This window comes from Protomyctophum bolini (genome assembly GCF_963924005.1).
Source record: "Protomyctophum bolini genome assembly, chromosome: 11".
NCBI lineage: Eukaryota > Metazoa > Chordata > Actinopteri > Myctophiformes > Myctophidae > Protomyctophum > Protomyctophum bolini.
Window position 1 is genome coordinate 28,692,648 of NC_137872.1, and position 23,464 is coordinate 28,716,111.

General features: G+C 42.4%; 1 protein-coding gene across 1 annotated transcript in view; it reads left to right on the forward strand.

Moving 5' to 3' along the window:
* The first annotated feature begins 6,843 nt into the window (after positions 1-6,843).
* Positions 6,844-23,464, forward strand: part of znf385c (zinc finger protein 385C) — a 145,896-nt gene continuing 129,275 nt past the window's right edge. The window contains exon 1 of the mRNA XM_080776189.1: positions 6,844-6,972. Coding sequence (XP_080632315.1) covers positions 6,894-6,972 — 79 coding nt within the window. The 5' untranslated portion in view covers positions 6,844-6,893. The remainder of the gene's footprint in view (positions 6,973-23,464) is intronic.

Here is a 23,464-nt window from a genome sequence, read left to right on the forward strand (position 1 = left end):
ACAGGTTTCTGAACTGTCCACAGCTCTCCTCTGATGATGTTCACTGGTAGACAGGTTTCTGAACTGTCCACAGCTCTCCTCTGATGATGTTCACTGGTAGACAGGTTTCTGAACTGTCCACAGCCCTCTGATGATGTTCACTGGTAGACAGGTTTCTGAACTGTCCACAGCTCTCCTCTGATGATGTTCACTGGTAGACAGGTTTCTGAACTGTCCACAGCCCTCCTCTGATGATGTTCACTGGTAGACAGGTTTCTGAACTGTCCACAGCCCTCTGATGATGTTCACTGGTAGACAGGTTTCTGAACTGTCCACAGCCCTCCTCTGATGATGTTCACTGGTAGACAGGTTTCTGAACTGTCCACAGCCCTCTGATGATGTTCACTGGTAGACAGGTTTCTGAACTGTCCACAGCCCTCTGATGATGTTCACTGGTAGACAGGTTTCTGAACTGTCCACAGCTCTCCTCTGATGATGTTCACTGGTAGACAGGTTTCTGAACTGTCCACAGCTCTCCTCTGATGATGTTCACTGGTAGACAGGTTTCTGAACTGTCCACAGCCCTCTGATGATGTTCACTGGTAGGCAGGTTTCTGAACTGTCCACAGCCCTCTGATGATGTTCACTGGTAGACAGGTTTCTGAACTGTCCACAGCTCTCCTCTGATGTTCACTGGTAGACAGGTTTCTGAACTGTCCACAGCCCTCTGATGATGTTCACTGGTAGACAGGTTTCTGAACTGTCCACAGCTCTCCTCTGATGATGTTCACTGGTAGACAGGTTTCTGAACTGTCCACAGCCCTCCTCTGATGATGTTCACTGGTAGACAGGTTTCTGAACTGTCCACAGCCCTCTGATGATGGTGTTCACTGGTAGGCAGGTTTCTGAACTGTCCACAGCTCTCCTCTGAATCACAGACCCAAAAATGGTAAAACATTATGAGCATTAGTGACTAGTAGTGAGTTCCATGAAGATAGGTTGAAAATGGGTGAAGTGATCCTTTAAGGAAGGAATGATAGGGGTGATTGACAGGAAGTAGGTAGACAGGTTGAAGAGGAGAATGACAAGAGTCATAGAGTTCAAATAGACAACGCTAAAAAATAAATGATAAATCCTGAACTTCAGGCTGCCTTGGAAACTTTCCACCTCACTGCCTTCTTAAACACAGATATAAACGGTTCAAATTGTTCAACCTTGAATACCACGCAATGATATGAAACGACAGATACATTATTCTTTAAAAATGAATAAAATAATGGTCTCACAGATCACAAATCATAGCACTACACGGAGTGAACATTTTTTCCTCACTAAATTTAACATGGTAATGAGCATAGCTCAAGTGGTCCTCTTCACTGTCTTTGTCGATCAGAGGAGCAGTGAAGGAGTGCAGTGTTTTTTCCCCCCATAGAACTAATTGAAAAAGAAAAAGAAATAGCTATCACATAGACCTTTAATTTCAGAGCTGCACAATATAAAAAAATTAGAAGAATATGACTGAGCAGGGAGGATACAAATTATACAGTTATCAATTTATTTAATGCTTAATTGACCTATGTGAACAGATTGTCAAGGTCATGAATAACATGAAAGCACATTCTGTATATCTGTGAGATATTTACAAAACAACATTGCTATCAGATTGCATGCTTGCTGGGTAAATATTAGCTATAAATGTATTGATAGAGAAGGATTATATGTATCGGTTGATCAGACAGAACAAACAGAATTCAGGAGAAACTGAGGAAAGAGGAAGTGATTTTCTGTGGCTGTGTGGCTAATGGCCCTTGATTACAAGTGGTCTTATTTCCCACAATGGCTGCCTTGTCTTACTTTGCCACGAGTATCTGTGGAAAATGTTTAGTTCCCTTTTATTATGTCTAAACAAGTCATATGTAATGAAATATGTGTATTAAGACAATGAGAAACTAACATTTGATCTCAGTCCTATGGGAATTTTCTAGTATAGAGAAACAAGCATTGAAAGATTGTCTTACTACGCTCTAATAATTAATGCAAAATTTAATTTCACATGCATGGTATAATATATTTTTCTCAACAGAAATCCAGATAGATAGTCGGCATAGCTTTAGTTTTTTCTGTTTTGACTGGAAGTAGCCTACCTGAAAATACGTTATGGCTTCCCTTACTTTGTTCAGTGAAATATCAACGCCAGATGTTTCCCACTCTAGTGTATATATGAATATAAAACGCTCACCCAACAAACGCCCAAAGTTGAATACTTTTCAACTCGCAGTCTCAGCAACCAGATAAAAACAGCAGATATGTATGGATCAGCACAGAATACTAGATCCTCAAGCTGCTAATATTTCTAGCATAGTGTAAATACTAGTAAATACACATCGATGCCATTACATCCATGACATTTGGCACCCAAGGGATGAAACTGTCTGCTCCAAAGTATCTATCCCAAGACCACCTGGTGTCCCAGAGTGTAAACTAAGTAGAAGATGTGAGAAATTACAGAACCACCATATAACTTTTTTGGTTTGGCTGTACTTTGACAAGTACGACTCTGGTACGTGACTGATTATTATCTATAATGTAAGTTTAAAATCAAAAAGCCCCAGCCTGTACCAGTGAATTGACTCCCTGGCTGTTTGACCAGCAGACTTATAGATTGTTATCAGCATTTATACTATAATTTGTGCCATTACATGTTCAGTAGATGTTGTACATACATTAAGCTATTTTTAGATGGCACTCTTAGAAATATGCTAACATAAGCTGTACAAGCTGGAAGGTGCACACAGCTCTTTCTAAATTGACAGTGGTTCAGCTCTATGCAGAGTCCTCTGTGTATGTATAGTAGGCTAGGTGTGGGAGTATGCATTTGTGCTCATTAATATGTATGGATTTTTATGAGTGCTCTCCCTGTGGAATACAAAGCTGTTAGTGCATAACAGTGTGAGAGATTGAAGGGCCTCTGTACTTCAGAGAGCTCCGAGGCTCCCTACTGGAGAGAGAAGCTGCGAGTCGAGTCGACTCAAGGGGCAGAAAGGTCTGGAGGGTTAATTGCCATACATCAAGTCATACATCAGCCTGGACAGTAGATTTTTTTGTCACTCGAATTTGTATTCCTTTTTTAAAGACATACACGAATCACAGCACGAAAAAAAAGTGACCAACAAGAGGCAAAAAACTAAACGAAAAGACAAACAAATCGACATCTTCCGATTGAATCTTATACTATGCCACATATATCCTATAGGCTCTTTACTTTATATGTTCTGCCCACACCCTTAGTCTTTATTGTTGTCCTTGAATATTGTCCATTTTGACCATTTGTCCTGACGCTTTTATATCATGACTGTGGTTGGTGTGTACACCAAAAGTGTCTCCTGCAGTGTGTTTATACTTTGTCATTGTTAATGATATAATCAAACGAATGAGACAACTGAACCCCCAAGCAAGTAGTGCTCTCATTCCAAAATGCTATTAACAGATTTCGATGAAGTTGTTCTCTGAAATCCGCGAGTTAATATTTCAAAGACATTGACTGAAATGTTTGCCTTTAGTGTGCAAATGTTTTTTTAGTTCCTAATATTCAATTATATATTTTTTGCTATTGTCTCTACATTGGATCAAACGTGTTAGTTTGACCTATCATAGAGTTTGAGCATGAGAGCAGCACAGAGTGAAGAGACAGAAAGACAGCTGGCAAGGAAGTAATCAGTTGGTAGTAGGGATATATAGTCTCCTTCCTTTTCTAACACATTATCACATCCAAACAAATACTCAGAGCATCTTATTCAGAATCAGAGTGATACACATCTCCATTGTAAGCAATGATTTCTCACCGGACAACTGCCAATCAAATCTGTCTCCACTGCTGGCATGATGTTGTGACAGTGGGGAATTGATTGAGCCTAGGGGGACAGCCGAAACCAAGCCTGAGTCTCACTGGATGTGGAGGAGATAAACAGGAAAAGGTCGATACATGTCTGAAACAAGGGCAAAGAAACACGTTCTTACTAAAATATAATAGTGCCACAAAAGGCAGGTGGCATAATTAGCTTCATAGTAAACGCACTGACTGGACACTTGTAATTATAAACCAAGGGCAAGTGACCATAAACTGAGCATCAACAATTATTATGCAGGAAACTTGATAGCATTGTGCAGGAAACGGCACAATGAGTTTGAGTCATGTTTGAATGGATTTTGCTGCTATTCCATTCAAACAAGGTCATTCATAAGAAACCATTATTTTCATTGCGTGGGGGTGTTTCATCAAGTTTGTCAGTTCATCCTCGAGGACAAACCAGAATACCAACTTAGAAGGTGCTTCTGAAAGTGTCTGGGCCTATATGGCGTTTTTTTACCAAACATTCATGTAATCACTTTGTCAACTTACTGTATAACAGCATTATGTAAATAGAACGGTTGAGCATAACGATAATCTATTCCATTTGTGTCTGCAATTTTAACATACTGTGTAGCCCAGGGGTAGGCAACCTTAGGCACCAGTGCCAACATTGGCACAAAGGAGGGTGATCACGGGCACACTGGCAAGTGTGTGAGAGAGTATTTTTGGTTTTAAAATAAACTATTTAAAAAAATGCAGTCAAATAAATGAAGTCCCTCACATTAGTGTGTAAATTACATCCTGCATTCTACATTCATTCAAACTGAACTCTGTTAGAGTCTAATGATCATTATAACAATGTGAAAGGAAAAACTTAGTTTTTTGTTTATTTGTGGACAAGTAAAATATGTTTTTCATGTGGCGTCATTCAAATTAATTAATGTTGATATGGCACACTGACGAGGTGGAAAATAAAAACATGGCACTTCATTTAAAAAAGGTCGCAGACCCCTGGTGTAGCCTATTTCCATATTACATATTTTTGCAGATTTATTTTTGACTGTAGCTGAAACAAATAACTTACTGCTCAATGTGCCTTTGCCTCTTGCCCTCTCTTCAACCACTCTTGCTGTTGTCAAATATTTCAAGATGATGTTTAATGTTCATCCTGGAACCTTTGGTTGCTACGGAAACCAGCCTCGGACATATGGCAGGATTTGGGGTGTGAGTGGGCGTTGATGGACATGACTGGTCAAGAGTTATAGATTATAGAAACCTGTGATCCGTTTTATATTTGAAATATGCGTCCACATGAATGACATGCATCAATAATGTTTGAAGATGAGCTAGAGTCTTTTGATAATTACTTTGCTGGACACAGTTCATAATCATTGGCATGATTTCAAAGGGCAAGTGACATCTATAAAGAGCAAGGATCACGCCTTCTTTGCAGCAGGTGCCTCTGTGATTAATGTGGCGTGCACGCTGGGTTGACAGAATGCATCATTTGGATAGTGTAATACCTTGTTCATTTCTGGCTTCCATCCATGGACCTTTGCTTTGGCCTTTCCTCATTAAGCGGAGATCTGATTGCAGACATTGAGAACTGCCAATAGCTTAAACCAATTAGCAAACTAAAGGCATAAACTTGAGGTGGGATGGAACATGTTTGTACCTGCGCATGATCTTAAAGATTTGTTTTGTCAAAGGTTCAACAAATCTGGGAGCCATCAGCCATATGGGGGGGGGGGGGGGGGGGGCGCCAAATCTTTGTGTAGCATCTCTTTTCTGATGAGAATTTTTGAGTGCTTGAGCTTGTAGATCGGCTATTTTTGAGAGGGAAAAGGAAAAAAGTTTAATCCCTCGTCCCTGCTTAGGGGTCCTCCTTAATTGGACCGAAGAACGTTGAAGAGCCCATGGTTTAACTTGGCTTTGAACTGGTCTGGCACGGAGTGTTTGTTGGCCAGCTGAAGGAGGTGAAGTTGTTGTTGCTGGAGACATGGTGTTGTGTTTCGCTCACCATGGGCGCAATGTTCTTTCCCGTGGGTTATTTTTATGATCGAATGGTGTGTGCCAGCGCACTGAGCGCATGCATTTGCATGGAGAAGGACATATATAGAGGCTATAGAGCCCTCAAATAGGTATCCAAGAGCATTCATCACCTCACCGCTGACAACCTTTGCCTTGTAACGCCGTGATTTAGAACCTCGCCGCTGTGTAGTAGGCTATAGGAGCTATATTCTCTGTGCGCTGTGGCGCATGCAGCCCAATAGGCCATTATGTCCGCTAACGCAAACCTCTTTACACGCAGCTAACAATCGCCATGGCCAACATTGATTAAAATATAGGCCTAAACATGACAACCATCACATTAATCAGCAAGCAGGCCTATATTATAGTTCGTGTAGGCTGGTTTAGAGAAAATAAACCATACGTTCATCTTTATTTATAAGACAGTTTATAGTCACATCACATCTGCCAAGATAAACACCCCATCAGAGGGCAATCCACTGCCACTATTACACTTTCCTTGATAGAGGCGCAGGCAGATGAATAGGCTAATATGAGGTCAAGTTGAATAAGCTACTGCCATCACTCACGCAGTGGGATGCAGCCAGATATTTCCCCAAGGGAACATGTGTGCCGACTGCCGAGGAGCCTATAGCCTAATTAGAACACGTGGGCTTGCATTTTCTTCATGATATTCGGAATGTGAGTCGATATTATACACATGGCCTGGAAAATTACTGAAAATAATAATAAGGTGTTGTAATAATTAAGGCGCAGGGAGGTGATCGAGAGGAGGGAGATGGGGCGGGAGAGAGAGAGAGAGAGATACTTTGGAAATAAAATATGATATACACTCAATTTCTAACGAATTATGTTTCATTTATACAGAGCAAAAAAGTCGTGAGGCAGAAAGAAGAAGGGTGTCACTTCAAGGAATGGTCACGACTCACGATCGAGCGTCGGACCGGTGCGTGGTCGTGGACATCTCTGAGGGCGCAGTGGTTTTGTGACAGCGCAAGCTCTGTTGGCGACTCCGTTTGAGCTGGACGTTGGCATGCAGTCAGTGAATGTGTCTGCGCGCATGATGTTGGGCACGGACGACCACCGGGTGAATCGTAAACGGACCGCGACAGGTAATTAAAGCTATAAGTTTATATTCGCTTCTTTGTTTACGTTGCTGATTGTGTGTTTCTTTTTCCAACAAAGTTTTTGCGGTTCAGTTCTGTTTAAGCTCTCTCTCTCTCCACGTGACAGCAGCCTGCATATCTCAAAACAGATTCCGGAGTTCAGCATCTAATTCTTCTTCCTTTTTTGTATTTCGTATTTTCTCATATATAGGCTATTTATTTATTTACGTTAATCGAGAATCCTATGTTACTCCTATGTTTTAGGGTAACTAAAAACTATTTATCAATTAAAGTTATTTGAGTGCCATGTCACATCAATTGATGCGGTTTCACCTGTTCATATAGCCTTATGAGACGTATGATAGCATATCATTAAGATAATTTATTTCTGATGCGTAAGCATAAATGCGTGTTAGGCCTGTTCCAACATATTTAAAACAAGTGCAGGTCAGATCAGGTAGTCTAGCACAGTGGTTCCCAAACTTTTTCACGTCAAGGACCCCCAATTGACACTAATTAGCCAGAGGACCCCCATTTGAAAAGATATGCCAAGGACCCCCACGAGAGAAGACTTTTTACGGCTCTAGCAGTGATTCTCAAACCGTTTAATGTCAAGGACCCTAAGTTTGACATGCATTAGTCTATGGACCCCATTTAATAGCATTTCTATCTCTGGGACCCCCAATTTATATTGTAAAATCAATGTTAATTTAACTCTCAGAGTTACATATACCGATATACAGGTCCAGTTGTTTCCAAACTATAATTTAGCTGGGGACCCCCTGGAACTCCCTCAAGGATCCCTGGGGGTCCCCGGACCCCACTTTGGAAACCACTGGTCTAGCAGATAGATAGGGCATAGGGATCGATACTGGCAACATTTATGACACCCCTTCTTTATCCTCCTTTATGCCCTGTGCAGTGTGCACCCACCTGTTATCCAATTAGAGGGAGTCAATAATGTTCTCATGCATGGTGGTCTGCACTGTGTTCACTAATATAGAATTACATCTTGTAATGGTGAAATATCAGTCCAAAGAGAGTAGTAGGCTATGGGTGAATCTCAGTCCAAAGTTAATAGGCTGCTTTTATGAATGACCTTTATTGCTATAGCCTAAATACCTTGTGGATGTAAAAAGAGCAGTATACTGTATCTTCGACTGGAGAAGTTTGTGAACCTGTCAGTTGGCTATATTACACAATGTAGTCTATTTTGTTTCTTTATTGTTTGGTTGTTGTTCAGTGCTAAAGCTATAGATTAATCAAGCAAAATGTCAACAGCTTGATTCTGGAACAGTGGAATAGTGTATTTTCTGTGTGCAGGGTGTATTTTGGATACCACCTTCCAGCTGTCTCTCCTATTGAATATCGCTCCATGATTTAATGGGGTCGCTCTCAGAAATCCATTCACTTGATTTAATTCACCATTTTGTCAGCCTTTTGATTGGTCCATGACTGACTAACCAGCAGGCTCTTTCTGCCTTGTTCCGCCCTGGTTCCGCCTTGTTTTTGTTGAATTTGCTAAAACATCATTTTTGGTAAAACTAAAAACAAACATTATATGCCCAGTCACTATGCTGCTGTGCACCTGTGATGTTCCTTTTTACTGACACCAAGTTTATTTGGTGAATTTAATGCACAGAATATCAATACGAAGCAACTGAAAAACACCTTATTTTAATGGTAGTGGATGGAGAGACAGGATTTTTGTCCAACCACGATTGAAGTTGCAGAAACGTTTTCAGACATCTGGCATTCATCAGTGTGATGTTGGCCATACTGATGAGGGTCGGATGACTGAAACCCTTCTGGGACATGCATTATGAAGAATTAAATCCACTTAATTGATTATGAGTGTGGTCCGTTTCGGTCCATTTCTGTGCTTTATAGACATCTAGGATAACACATGGGTGGTCAGAGCTCAGTGGCATCCCTGCAAACGGAATTGAGTTATGAGTATATTTTACAAAAAGTTAGTTGGCAATTAAAAAAATCTTGTTTTCCTATATTATTGCTGGGGGGGATGTTGATGTCTTTTAGGATAAACAGTGTCATGCGACAGACAGACTCTGTAATCTGTAATTCAGTATACAGACTTATCTCTCATTTCCCATGGCCATGCGGTTGCTTGTGTTTAAATTGGCAATTTTAGCACACCAAGAGACTCACAAGTCTGTCTGTGGCTCTGTGTTGTTAGTGGTTAACAGTCATGTCAATCCCTACTTCAGGGTCCCAGGGGTGAAATAACAGTCTCATGATGGGAGTCCACAGCTTGTGCTCAAAACACTTGCCAGTACAGGGGGGGGGGGGCATTTCACATGCAGAGAAGCATTAACATGCCTACATTTCAAGCAGGGGTGGCCCCTGTAGTGTGGAGCCACGGATCCTGTCATCCATGTCAGTCAGAACTCAGAAGATGGATTGGTTCTTTTTAGGGACTGTTTATGGAAGCTTTACCGAGATTGTCAATGCTATTCGGTGAGAATGTGGCATTAGAGAGTCCAGCACTCTTGAAGAGCGACGGTAAATATCAACACATTCCTGTACGTATGGGAGACAAGTGAGCAAGATAAAGGTGCGTGTGCGTAGGGAGGGGGGAGTAGACAGACAGACAGACAGACAGACAGACAGATAAAGAGAAAGCATGCTGCTTGAGGAAGCCTCTGTCTATACATCCCACCTCACATATACTGATGGTGGTGTGCATAAACTCTTAGTGACAGGCTGAGTGCTTTACAGTGTGCAGTGGTGACAGTCTTATTATGGCAACAAACCAGAATGAAGCGGTGCTCTTCCCTTGAGGTGCCATGACAGTGGCTCGTTCCCTCGATCAGCCCCTGAGCGCCGAGCCTCCCCAGCTTCCTCTGCTCTCCCTCCATGTGGATGATCAAGTCGTTCATTTGCTCGCCACGCCTGCGGTTGCACAGGCCACACCACGACGTCTATAGCCTCGGTCCCAGCCTTACTCATCTCCTGGTCACAACCTAAGGCAGAGACGCTCGGTCGGGAAGTGTCGGTCCGGAATATCTGTCAAATGTATTTCCCCCGGATACGATATTTTTCCGACCAATCACAACACTTGTTTCATTCACGGAGAATGTAAACTGATTTGTAAAGCATCAGCGTCATTTCCTTGAGCGGTACTTCATTCCGCCAAAATCCCGCAACTTCCGCCCAAAATAAATGATAGCGTACAGTTTAGGTCTTGCCCAGCGTGTGATGTCTATAGCTATTTCACTTTAACATGTATTTGCTCCTTCCTTCAGGGTATTACTGTACTTTTTCCTCATTTGCCTCGTATTGAACAGAACTATATGGGTGGGGGAAAACATGATTGCCAGCCCCCATAATCGTCATTTACAAGACAGAATATAATTTGCAGAAGTAAATGATTTAGTTGCATGAATATTAATAAAAGCAACTCTGCAGCAGTTGGTTTATGGACGGTTTAACTGGGAACTTGTTAATGAGCAGACAGCACTCAGTGGGTACATTTGTGTGAATGTAATGCACATTGTTCTTTGGAGAAAGGCACCGTAATGTAGACCACCCACGTTGTGTTATCACATGATATTGAGCGCAGCCTTCAGTCTGGAATTTTTTATTTATTTATTATTAAGCATGGGAATATTTAATAAAAAACTCTTCTCTCTCTCTGTGTCCTGAGCATGACTTTAAACTGCTCCGTTGTAACTACCACCGTTAATGTAGTGGGTGCGGATTTGAGATGCATTTGCAACCTCTGTAGACTGTTGTGCTTCAACATGATCGCAAGCTTGCATCAGTACTCCTTGTGCCCATGGCTTGCTGTATTGTGACTGAGGACATATGCCTTGATTTTGTTGATGTAACTTTGCTGCACCTATACTATTTATGTCCTTGTATGCAATTTCCTCTGTGTGGACATAAAGAAAGTGTGTGTGTGTGTGTGTGTGTGTGTGTGTGTGTGTGTGTGTGTGTGTGTGTGTGTGTGTGTGTGTGTGTGTGTGTGTGTGTGTGTGTGTGTGTGTGTGTGTGTGTGTGTGTGTGTGTGTGTGTGTGTGTGTGTGTGTGTGTGTGTGTGTGTGTGTGTGTGTGTGTGTGTGTGTGTTGCTGAAAAGTATGCACCAACTACCTCTAAGCTTCTGAGCTCAGTGATGAAGTGTTGAAAACTAGCTGGCAAATCTAGCTATTGAAGTGAACCACAAACTAATTATGGACAGACTTTCAGTAGGCTATATGGATTTGTTTCAGACCGTGATCAGCTGAAAGAGCCTTTGGAGAGTGAATGGATATAGTGGTTTCATAAGTGGTCTTAATGTCTCTGCCTGTACTGTCTGGGTTCAATTCTGCTCTGCTCGACTCCTGCATTGCTATTGTTTAAATTTTTATCCTGTGATTTTGTTCATGTGCATGTTTGAGTGCCCATTCCCTGTTCTTCTGTAACCTTCTATTGAGCCCTCGTCTCCCTTCTTGGTTATCCTTAGTATCATCAGCAGCCAGGCCAAGGTGACCATCTAGCTCTGACACCAACAGCACACCCCAGCTTGAACACAAACACACATGCACACATTCAATTTATGGATGGGGCATTGCCCTTCTCATCTCTTATCTCTCTCTCTGTCCCTCGTTCTACCACGCTCCCTCTGTGTATCTGCGTCGCCCTTGGTTTCAGCCTACGTTGCAGACGGCCAGAGTATGGCACCGTGACCTTCAGTCCCTCGTCTATGAAAAGTTTCGCCCTAAAACCATGACGTAATGGCCAGTTGCTTCGTCTGCTGCCAGCACAAACGCACAGTTAAACCCCAATTAGCCGGGGGAAGCTGGGCACAGGAGGTCACCGCACTGTCACGTCCACACAGAAAGGCTCTGTCATCCTCCACCTGGTATAGCTCACATAGAACAACACACACACAATTGCCCAGCTAAGGCTGGGCAATTAACCCATAACATATCGAAACCAATATTATACACCAATAACCTTAATAACCTCTTGATCATGTAAGTTAGTCAAATAATCAAGAAGGTTATTATTATCTAACCCCATTGTTATTTTATTATTATGATCCCAACACATAGGAGGACATTTGCCTCTTGCCAGGTTGTTGAATTTGTTAAAAATCACACCCGTGTGAAGTGAGTGGTGCAATTCCATGTGGGGGTCCCCGGGGGACAAAGTTCATTCAAATGAATGAACTTTGATGAACATTCAGTGAAATTAGCTAGTTAATCTTTTTTTTTTTTCATTTGCTGCTTTCTTTAGTTTTAGGGATTTTTGGCTATTTTTGACAGGGGGCGGGGCATTCGAACATGGGGCTAAATATGTAGTTTTTAACAATTGTACAGCAATTTCTTTATTAATATTTACTATAGTCCTACCAGACCCCAAGAAATTACATCTGGTCACAGAAGATCACGGGATCTATTAAATGTGAAGGTAGCTTATAGGGTGGAAGCCATACTGTGTGTTTTAGGCTCAATATGTCACATTCAGTAGATCCTGTGATCTTTTGTGACCAGATGTAATTTCCTGGGGTCTAGTACGACTACAGTAAATAATAAAAAAGAAATCGCTATAAAATTTTGTAAAGAAATACATATTTAGCCCCATGTTCGAATGCCCCCGCCCCCCTGTCAAAAATAGCTAAAATCCCTAAAACGAAAGAAAGCAGCAAAATAAAAAAATAACACATCTTTTACTTTCTCTGATAACAACCTAAAACATGAACCTTGGTTGGGAAAAAAATAAAGTTGTCCTTTATTAAGTGGTTAATTAACTTGCACGGTGAAATAAAGGTCAGCACTTGATCATTAAAGTGATACACTGATTATTTAAGCCGTTAAAGACTGAAATGTTTACATCTAGGCTATTCAAGTCCCACAGTAGATTAGATTAGATTAGTAGAGTTATTTAGAATTCAACAGCAACAGAGCACTGTCTGGTATTATAATTGTGGTTTGTGTGCATATTGATTATAAGTTTAATACAAAACAAAATAGGCAACACTGCAAACTGCATATCAGACAGGCATGTGTACCTTTTATTTTATTTTACATAATTTTACATGTTGCATTTTTACCGGGAGGCCCACACATAATAGTTACTGACCTATGTACTGTAAATCCCAGTGGAACTACAATATTAATGCACTGACCCTTATTAGGACATGAACACTGGTCCTCTCCTCTTCTCTCTTACTTGTGGTGGCATTCTAAAAAGTAAGACGAAAATAGAAAAGGCTATATTCAGGAAGTCAAGTAAAAGCACTACATACTTTACTTCTGCTCTCATCATTGTGTTTTAGTTTAGCATCAAATATAATAACGGTGCACTTTTTGATGGTTAACACATTGAAAGTCTGCTACTTGCAGCAAATATGTGAACATCAGTTTCCGTTCCGAGTTTCAAAGCAACAGTCAAACTACATTTGCAACAGAAAAGGCATACACATTTTCACAGGGGTGTTAATGGGGTAGCAGGAATACAGAGGACCCAATGAGGCTAAGCAGGTGTAATTCAATAGATAATCCAAGGACATTAAATAGGTTCCAAGCATGCGACTCAGGAATGGGAAATAGAATACGGGGTCTAGAGAAGCAAGACATGAAACACTTACACTGACATGAATCTGGCAGGGAGAGAGGAAGTGATCTGGTGTGAGTAGCGAGGGCTTGATTATGGAACGAGGTGCAGCTGAAGAAGCCCTGGTGACTACTGGGCTGATGAGGAAAACACTACGTGGGTAGTCGTGTACTGTAAAAGGTCAGGTCAGGTTAAAAGGGAAAGGAGGGGAAGTTATCTCTTATAAGTAGAGAATAGCAGGTCTTGGGAGTTGAATGTAGGCTACAGAACATCCTGTTAAGCTATATGTTTATTTGTATACAGTAATGTATATATTTCATTTTCATCTCTATTCTTCTTTCCCTAAAACTTCAAATAATGGAGCTTGCATTTCACCCACTTTATTAGCCCTGTAAATCTGTTATGTGACAATGAGATCAATCAGATTCTGATACTGATTCTGAATGAAATGTGTCTGGAGAGGAGAGAGAGCAACAGAGAGACACATCCAGATGTGACTGAAGAGGAGAGACATATAGTCCCCATTTACACTGGCAGTCAAATCTAGCCTGAATCAGATCTTTGCCACATCCAGATTGGTATCTGATTTGTTTAAATAAGTCTAACGCAGACAGGTCACATACAAGTCACATGGAATCAGATTTGTTTAAAAAAGTCTAACGCAGACAGGTCACATACCAGTAAGACGTATATGTGGACCTGGCCCCTTTTGTGCCCATATATGGAGCTGAGTGGACCTGACCCCTTTTGCTGATGCAACACACTCCATATTTGGATAGCGGGACAGACACACGGACACACGGACACACGGACAGACAGACAGACAGACAGACAGACAGACAGACATGATCTGATAGGTCTCATAGTAAGTGCTCACTGCGTTCGCAACAAGTCACATGGAATCAGATTATTTCCAATGTGACCGTCTCGGTCTGAATGCAACAACTTGATCTAAATCGGATTCCATGTGACTTGTTTGCGTTTAGACTAATTTAAACAAATCAGATTCAAATCTGAATGTGGCAGAGCCGATCTGGTCACTTGAAAATGCAGTGTGAATGGTCGGGCCAAAAGATCAGATTTGAGAAATAAATGAGATTTGACTGGATGTGACTGCAGTCTAAATGGGGCCATAGACAGATTAGCGCCATTGATTTTGAATTTATATAGTGGCTGTGGATCAGGGGCAGAGTGGCCACTTGAGAACGGGAAGGTTCCCAGTTTGATGGGAACCTGCGGGTCCAGTCCAGTGGCAGCCAGGTGACCAGGCTAGAGGTGGTACAGAAAGGAGTGGAGGGTCCGGCGAAAGGCCAGAGGGAGAGGTCAGGGTTTTTTTTGACAGCTGCACGAAGCTCACCTCGGGGCATGCAGGTTGCCCTTTTCCAGTCGAGAGCAAAGCAACCCCCTGCCTGGCTGACTGGCATGCCCAGCAGGAGGTGCTCCGGCTTGGGACAGATGCAGCGGAGGCTGGCTGTTCCTCCTCTGTGGGGTGCAAACGGACTGACACTGATAACCTGGGGGGGGGGGGGGGGGGGGGGCTTTGGTTTCACTCGTCTTTCTACACCTCTTTCTAGCTATAAATTCTAACCTTCACTAGCTCTCATGTTGACTTCTACACCTCAGCCCTCTCCCGCTCTAAGCCCTATCATTAGGCAATCTGGCATTGAGTCGGGCATGTATTGAGGGCGCCTGTGTCAACCACAGTAGCAGAGGGCACGCTCACTCCCCCATCAATGACACGTTCAGCCTTGCCGGTGAGCTTTGTTTCTGATCCCAGACCACCGTTCTCATTCCTCGTTATGAGATCATTACTCTAATTAATTGATGGTGCCAGGCATCTACCACCACATTGCCATGATCCAAGGACACACGCACGCACTCACGCATGCACACACGCATTCCCGGACGCACACACACACACACGCACGCACTCTGAAGTAGTAGTAATGACTCAAACACACACAGTAGCCTCACTGTTAAAGCTGACCGTTCACTAACACAAACATATGAACACACAGTGGCGTGTCTATGCTCCTGAGCTCTTGGTTCTGTGGGGCTGAACAGTGGCTCAGTGTGCATAAGGCCAGGTACAACTCCTCTGCCCCTCTCTGTACAGCAACAACAAACACTAAATAGGTGACTTGTTGACTGCATGCCCCATTTGCTACGCTGCCGGAAGAGCGAGGAATTACATTTTTTGATCTGAATTCCATTTAAGATGGTTTTCATGCATACCATTATGCAGAAAATTCTGTGTGCCTGGACAGCTTGGATTCCGCCACATTGAGTGATTCAGATACTATGTCCCTTCCTTCCTTTTCCCTCTATACCAAATCTCTTCACCGAAAATCTACAAACTGCTATTTTTGCAGAATGTTTGCTGGAATGTTCATGTCCTGCCCAGAAATGGGACGCTAGGGTCCTGTGGTTAATGGAGGCATTTCGTGAGGAAGGTTTTGAACAGCATCAAGGGCAACACACTCAAGGACATGTGGTTTATTGAGACACACACACATGCACATGCGCGCACGCACGCACGCACACACACACACACACACACACACACTAAACACACACACACTAAACACACAATTCAAAGAAGTTCTGTATTGTAAAGTCCTTGGCAATGCAGAGGTGAAAACGTAATGCCTTCACGTTAATGCTTCATTATTAGGCCTCAGGTGCCCAAAAAACTGAAATATAGATACATACTGTATATTTAAAAGGCTGAACTTCAAGTTCTTTCCATTCAGTGAGCACTCTATTTACATAATTCTAAAAGCATATGGTATACTATCAATCAGGTACCCACAATGCAGCTGTCATCTGCTAATGGGCACATTAAAAATGCACGCACCATGCACGCTGAGGCTTTGGCTGTGGTCCAACATTGACTTTTTTTCTCCGACTGATGCATTATGTAATACAGTAAAGACCTGTTTTGATTTCAAATATAAATCCATTATGTTATAACATTTCACTGAAATCTATTGCATATGAAATGTTGATTTTAACCATGGCTGTGGTTAAAATTATTAAATACATTTTAGTTTATAAATAAATAAACAAACATTATGCCTAACTTACAGAACGCTGCATTCATATTTTAATAATAGAGATGTTTACATGGTTATGATTGTTTTTTGAAATGCATGAAATGTGTTTATAATTTCTAAATGGCCATGTTTTCTGTACAGTACATCTCCGAAACTACAATCACTAGCCAATCTGCTGTACTGCACAGATGCATACATGTTTGTGTTTTCAACATTTGAACATCATTACAATGAAATGAACACATCACATCACTTTTGGTTCCCATGGTTTTGTGTGTTTATGAATTCGTTTTGTGATTGTGAGTCAGTAAGTCAGTATGCTTTACTTGTAACTAAAATGGCAAGAGAAGTGATTGGATTTGAGCTTTTGTTCCTAATGGCAAAAGAAGTGATTGGATTTGAGCTTTTGTTCCTCGATCACTTTCATTTATAGGCTATTGGTTCTTCACTGGAATCCTTTATCTGTGGCGCTACAGAAAGGGATTTTAAATTAAATAAGTTAAAGAACAGATTAGGGCTATCAAATCTGTTAACGTTGTGGGGGTACCACATTATTGTTGTCAAACTATCTACAAGCTTGTAGGTCTGCTATTTTTCTAAAATGTAAGAACGACTGACATAGAAACATACTGTAGCATAATAGCCTAATAGACACTTTTATATTGAGGTGCCCAGATGTCCCTAGTGCCCACCTATCCTGTATCCGTTGACATACCTCATACTTGCTGGAAAAGCTTTCGTGGGTGAGGGTCTGGGAGAACTCACTGTACCAAATAATTACCCGTTTGGAATAAAGTAGATCAGGTTGGCGACTGGCGAGGCATGATGTTGTATTGATTGGCTTTTTGTAGGTTTGGGCTATTAAAAATGTGTTTCCCCCAAGGCACAAGGTATAGGCCTATTACTAAACAGAATAAACATTACAACATTTAGCAGAACAATAATAGCAATAATATATAGGCATAGTCTGCACATCAAAATAAAACTTATATTCACACATATATACAAAAGTCAAAGTGACCTAATTCAGACAAAATCACACACAAATAGTGGACCTCAAGTTTTATTTACAAAATATAAATAACCAGAATGAAATTCATTGAATGATATTTAAAAAAAAATCACACCCGTGTGAAGTGAGGGGCGCTCTTATCATCGTACTACATCATGCATCATCTCATACGGGCCAATCAGAATGATTGGTTAGCTGATTTAATCGTTTACATGACGTACATTTTCCCTTCAATGTCAATGGCGTTTAACGTTTAATTTACGTCATATTTAGCGGAATTCTGACGTCATTTCTCCGCTCATTGTCAATGGCAAATCTTGAAACATGTGGGTACAAAAGCTGTTTATAGAAGGGGCTTAAAAAAGAGTAATACAGTAGCCTACATGAATTATGTATGGTCATTATTTATGACACGAATCAAGCTTGATACATGACACGTCATTTCTCATTTCTCATCATTTCTCTGGATGAATTCCTCTTGCTTGATGGTTTGATGAGGTCAGATCAACATGAAATGTCAGAACAGCAGGGGCAGTTTGTTGAGTGTAGAGGGTTTGATGAGGTCTATTCAATTCAATTCAATTTTATTATAGTGTCAAATCACAACAAGTTGTCTCAAGACACTTTACAACCAACAAAGATCCACCCAGAGCAAGCAATATTGCAACAATGGTAACGAAAATATATGGAGTGTGTCTTGAGTGTACAGGGTTTGATGAGGTCAGATCAACATGGAATCTCAGAACAGCAGGGGCAGTGTCTTGAGTGTACAGGGTTTGATGAGGTCTGGCCATATACGGAGTGTGTCTTGAGTGTACAGGGTTTGATGAGGTCTGGCCATATATGGAGTGTGTCTTGAGTGTACAGGGTTTGATGAGGTCTGGCCATATATGGAGTGTGTCTTGAGTGTACAGGGTTTGATGAGGTCTGGCCATATATGGAGCGTGTATTGAGTGTACAGGGTTTGATGAGGGCCCAGGCCTGTTGAGAACTCTAGTTTTCGCTGGCTGCTGGGCACTAATAACTAATTACTTTGGGGCGGGCCCGTCTAGAGATTGAATCAGTCAAAAGGGAGACATTGAAGAGGAAGGACGGAAGGGGAAGGATCAACATATGGAATGTCAGAACAGGTCAGCTCCATATATGGAGATCTAAGGGTTTGAGGTTTGGGGTGAAATATCGAGAATGTGGATACCATTCAAAGTAATAGGGTAATAGCAGTTCTCTATCTCCCATGCCTGAAGAGCAGTGTAGACTGTAGAGTGTGTTCAAGTCTGTCATTAACACCTTTTTTATGTGGGCAAAGCTGGTGAGAGCCTACATACAGTATAAGAGAGTCTCTGGCCTCAACCAGATCTGCGTTATTAATAAAGCTGTCGGTGACATAATGGTGTGCATCCGCTTATTTGTGCCTGCATATAGTTGTCTGCCTGTAGGTTTTGCGTTTGGGTGGAATCTTCGTTTTATCTGCTGCAAAAGCGATGACTCCTATTCTGCCTCCCACAGTTGCAGATATCAGCTATATCGGAGCCCATAGGAGGCACCGTCCCCCCGCCCCTCTATCTCTCATTGATCCGGCTGGAAAGTCATCTAATCCATGCCGATCACGGTTAAGCGCCGCCGTCTAGGAAGCCAGATCTCAGGCACACTCCCTCTCTGTGTCTCCGTTACGTGACAGTTTATTGAGCCATGGCGGCTGTGTGCAGAGCAGGAGGCTTGGATGCTGGTATATCGGTGGGTGTGGTGTGGTCAGTCAGGTCTCCTGTGATTTATGTGTTGTGGCTATCGTGTTGTCATGCCCTTTCCATTGGAAAGCACTTTGGGTCAACTGTGTATTTAAATGTACTATCTTACAATAAATGCACAAAATCTCTAAGTTTGTGCATCTGTATACGTCCATCTGTAGTTCAGGTAACTCGAGAACCGTATAACTGACCAAATTCAAACTCGGGGCACTCTTCACTGATTGATTGATTATTTATTGATTAATGATTGATTTATTGATTGATTGAAAACTGTAGGATAAGCACAGGAAAGCACAGCTTGCAAGGTCTGCTAAGACCTTGTAATCAAATCAAAATCAAAAGAAGAAAATATGTACAGTAAGGGATGACAGGATTTTCCCTTCTTTTACTGGGGCCAGTTTCAAATTGTAGCCAGAACCACCGATCCAACAGATAAATCGGCATATATGGCCATATATGGAGATCCATGGTATCATCAGGATATGCCCATAAATGGGCATATACTGTACTGATGACCATATTTGGTCATAAAAGGACATCGGCATACAGATACAGAAATCTCCATATATGGGCATAAAAGGGACACAGAGAGACAGACGGTTACAGCAGGTATCTGTCAACGCATACAGCGGCTATTGCATAACTGGGTGAGGCATGTGTTTCCAACTTGCATCGTGGACATGTAGACCGGTGCCCAACTGGTCTAGTATAAGTAAAGATGACACCCTGATAAGTGTTGATGATATACTAGCCTCTGAGCCATAGCGTCGTAGCCTCTGACTCATACCCTTTTCTTCCCCACCTGCCACCTCAGTAGATTGGAGTGAGGGGCTTAAGCCTAATTTATGAGGTGTTGCGCACCAAAAATAGCAGACCTACAGTACTAGCTCACAACGTGTCCCGGATACGGCTATTTTCTATGCACAACACAGTCGTGCGATGAGGTATGAATCGGGTTTTAGAAACCTAAGTGACCGGCTGGCCTTTGATTAGAAGCCTGATTATCGCCCTCTTCGCACACGACGGGTAATCTGCTCTGATAGAGTGTCAATGTGTAGGCTAGCCGCTGGTCTATTCACAGTGGCAGTGTGTCGTCATAGCAAAGCTTCCATCTCCCCGTATCTCTCTACGCTTGCTCTCTGCAGCATCTGTCGCTGTGTTCGTTACCATTCATGGCTGAGGTGTTTTTCATCGCTTCCGTTGTGTTTTAGAGTGTGTGGGTGTTGTGCTCTGAGCGTCTTCTCATCTGTGTCAAGACTCATGGTGGGCTGGTAGTGGATGAGGTATAGACCTGGCTCTAAGCCTCCTCTTTGCTTGTCGAGATCCCGCATTAGCGCCAGTCTCGAGTTCCTCTCTGCCCCGCAGTGACCACGACGTCAACTCTAAAGTTGGATACCGCTGACGCACATGCGTTGAGTCACCGATCCAGTCCATCACTTCTGTTAGGTAACCGAATAGAGTCAGTCTCTTTCTCTCAATGTTGTGGTTTCTCGCAGAGGTCATTGCCATGTTGGTTTGTGGTGGACATCTTTGTCAAATTTTTTGCCCACGGATATACAAAATGAACATTATAATGGTGTCTAAAAGAGAAAATGTAAAATTTGCAACGGACATGACCAAGTCAGACACATTGATGACCCCTGGTTTCTCGGCAAGTTAGCCCTATGATCTTATAAAGCCACTTTGCTCTATTCTACTGAATTGGCCAGACTGGGTTTTTTCCCATAGTGATTCTCTGTCTGCACCACGGAGAGCTGAACTGAAGCCAAACTCTGTTTCTGTGTTGGTCTGCCAATCTGATTCAAACAAGGCTGCATACAATGGATGAGCCACTAATAGTTGAACCTGTGCTTCACTTATACAGAATTAGAGGGCGGGTTGACTTGAAGGAGAAGGGCCATATTTCTACTTGGCCAAGTGCTCTTCTCCTGGGAGTGTGTTTACTGTTCACTGACAAAACAGGTCTTGCTGAGGCTGGGCTGAGGATCGTAACATGCCTGCTGTCAGAGATGAACAGACAAAATCATGCATGGCATGTCTGCTGTTAAGTCTTCAGTCGACCCACAAGCCCCAACACATTTTTACATGTTTACTTCTTGACCAAGCTAAGGAATAGAGAAATGGTGTGCTGTCGAGAACATGCACAGTCGAATCCAGAGTGTTCATTTATGAGTAAGATCTACTTTTAAATAAATGGAAACTTATTTTTAATAGTTTTCAAATTACGTGGGAAAATCATATATTTTCTGCATCTCCATTGTACATAGTAGTTATACTGTACAGTATTCATCTTTTTACATACCGGTACGTTATACAATATGATAAATATGTCAAGTGTACATTACTTGGCACAAAGATTTTATTCCGTGGCAACCGCTGGCCATGTGGTCAAGGTGCATGCCACATATAGGCTTTGGCCTGACAGCGTATCGCGTGTTCGAGTCCCGTTCATGACGACCTTCGCTCCATGTCTCTCCCCTTCTCTCTCTCTCCCTCTTTCCTGTCCATCTTCACTTGATACTATCAATAAAGGCAGAAAAGCAGAAAAATGTATTAATTTACTCATTCAAATGGAAAATGGGCACAAATAGCTGCTTCCCCAAAATGTTAGAGAACTTTTCTTCATTGTTTTGATTGATTGATTGATTGATTACTGCATGAATACTGTATTAACAGTTTGCAGGAGAAAAGAAAGCACAGGAAAGTACAGTTCAATACAAGGTCTGTTATAAGAGGATTTAAACCCAAGAAAGCCTACAGCTTGTTTCCATCGGGGTCCTTCTTGTGTCGTGTCATGACTACCTGCTAGTGAAAGTGCAGCTCTGTAACGCCTCACAGACTTCAAAGAAGCAGGGAGGGAAAGGAACCAGACTACTCTTCTCTTTTATTCCCAGGTTGAACCATAAAGGTCTGTAGGAAATCAATAGCTAGAAAGCTGTATTGAGAGAGAACAAGCAACTGTAGCTGCGGGCATGCGCGAACGTTTGTACATGGTGAGCTTTTACAGTGCACACTTTGCCTTACACATGCAGGGAGACACACCAGGCCCCAGGAGGTAACAGTCACCTCCTCCCTTTTTACTTACACATTACAGCGCGCATGCGTGTGCGCGCACACACACACACACACACACACACACACACACACACACACACACACACACACACAATGTAGTCTCAGAGAGTTCGAGAATCGGCGACTGTAATGGATTTGTTAACACTGCGCCCAGTCATTGATGTACCCACTTCACAGCCCTCCACCCCGTACCGTAAACACCTCATGGCACATGAACACACAATCCCCCTCACCCCCCCCCACCCTTGACCCCACCCAACTGCGTCCACATCTAACCCCTAAAGCACACATTGGAGGGTGCTTGCAGGGAGGCAACGTGGGCCGGAGCACAGAGAGTGTGCCTGTCTTCCTTTCTGGCCCAGGACGTAGGGGTACACTGGAGCCTTTGGAGGGGGTTAGGGCAGACCGACACCGACAGGACAGCAGGCAAGGACACACATAGGAGCTCTGTATTTAGCTTCCTCCTCGGGGCTGCTTTTAACACACAGCCCTTTTCTACTCCACCCATGCCTCCTGCCTGCCACCTAGCCCATCATACTCTACACATGGCTGCGTGACCACGGTTCACTATACCTCCTGCTTGACTCCATCATGTTCTTCACTCTGCAGTCTGACTGCGGAGTCCTCTCCAGCTCCACCTGATGCGCATCTAAGCTTCTATAATATAGTCTCAAAATCAGTGAGATAAGCTGGACATGCAGCCAGAGAGACACATCCCACAGCAGTGAGATTTGTGACAGGAGAAGGATGTCAAATGCACAATCTTTTTACAGTTTCACAAGATATAGTATTACCCAAAGTGTTAATGTAACACAGCTCTGTTTACACCTTTATTTAAATTCCTATTTATATCCAATATTTATTTGCTAATACATTGTTTTATTTTGATTGTCTTGTTCCACTTCTGCTTTGGCAATGTAAACGTACGTTTTCTCATGCCAATAAAGCTCCTTTGAATTTAATTGATTGAAAGAGAAAGAGAGAAAGATGGAGAGTGAGACAGAGAGAGTGGTTGAGAGAGAGAGAGGCAGGGAGAGAGGAAGCCTGT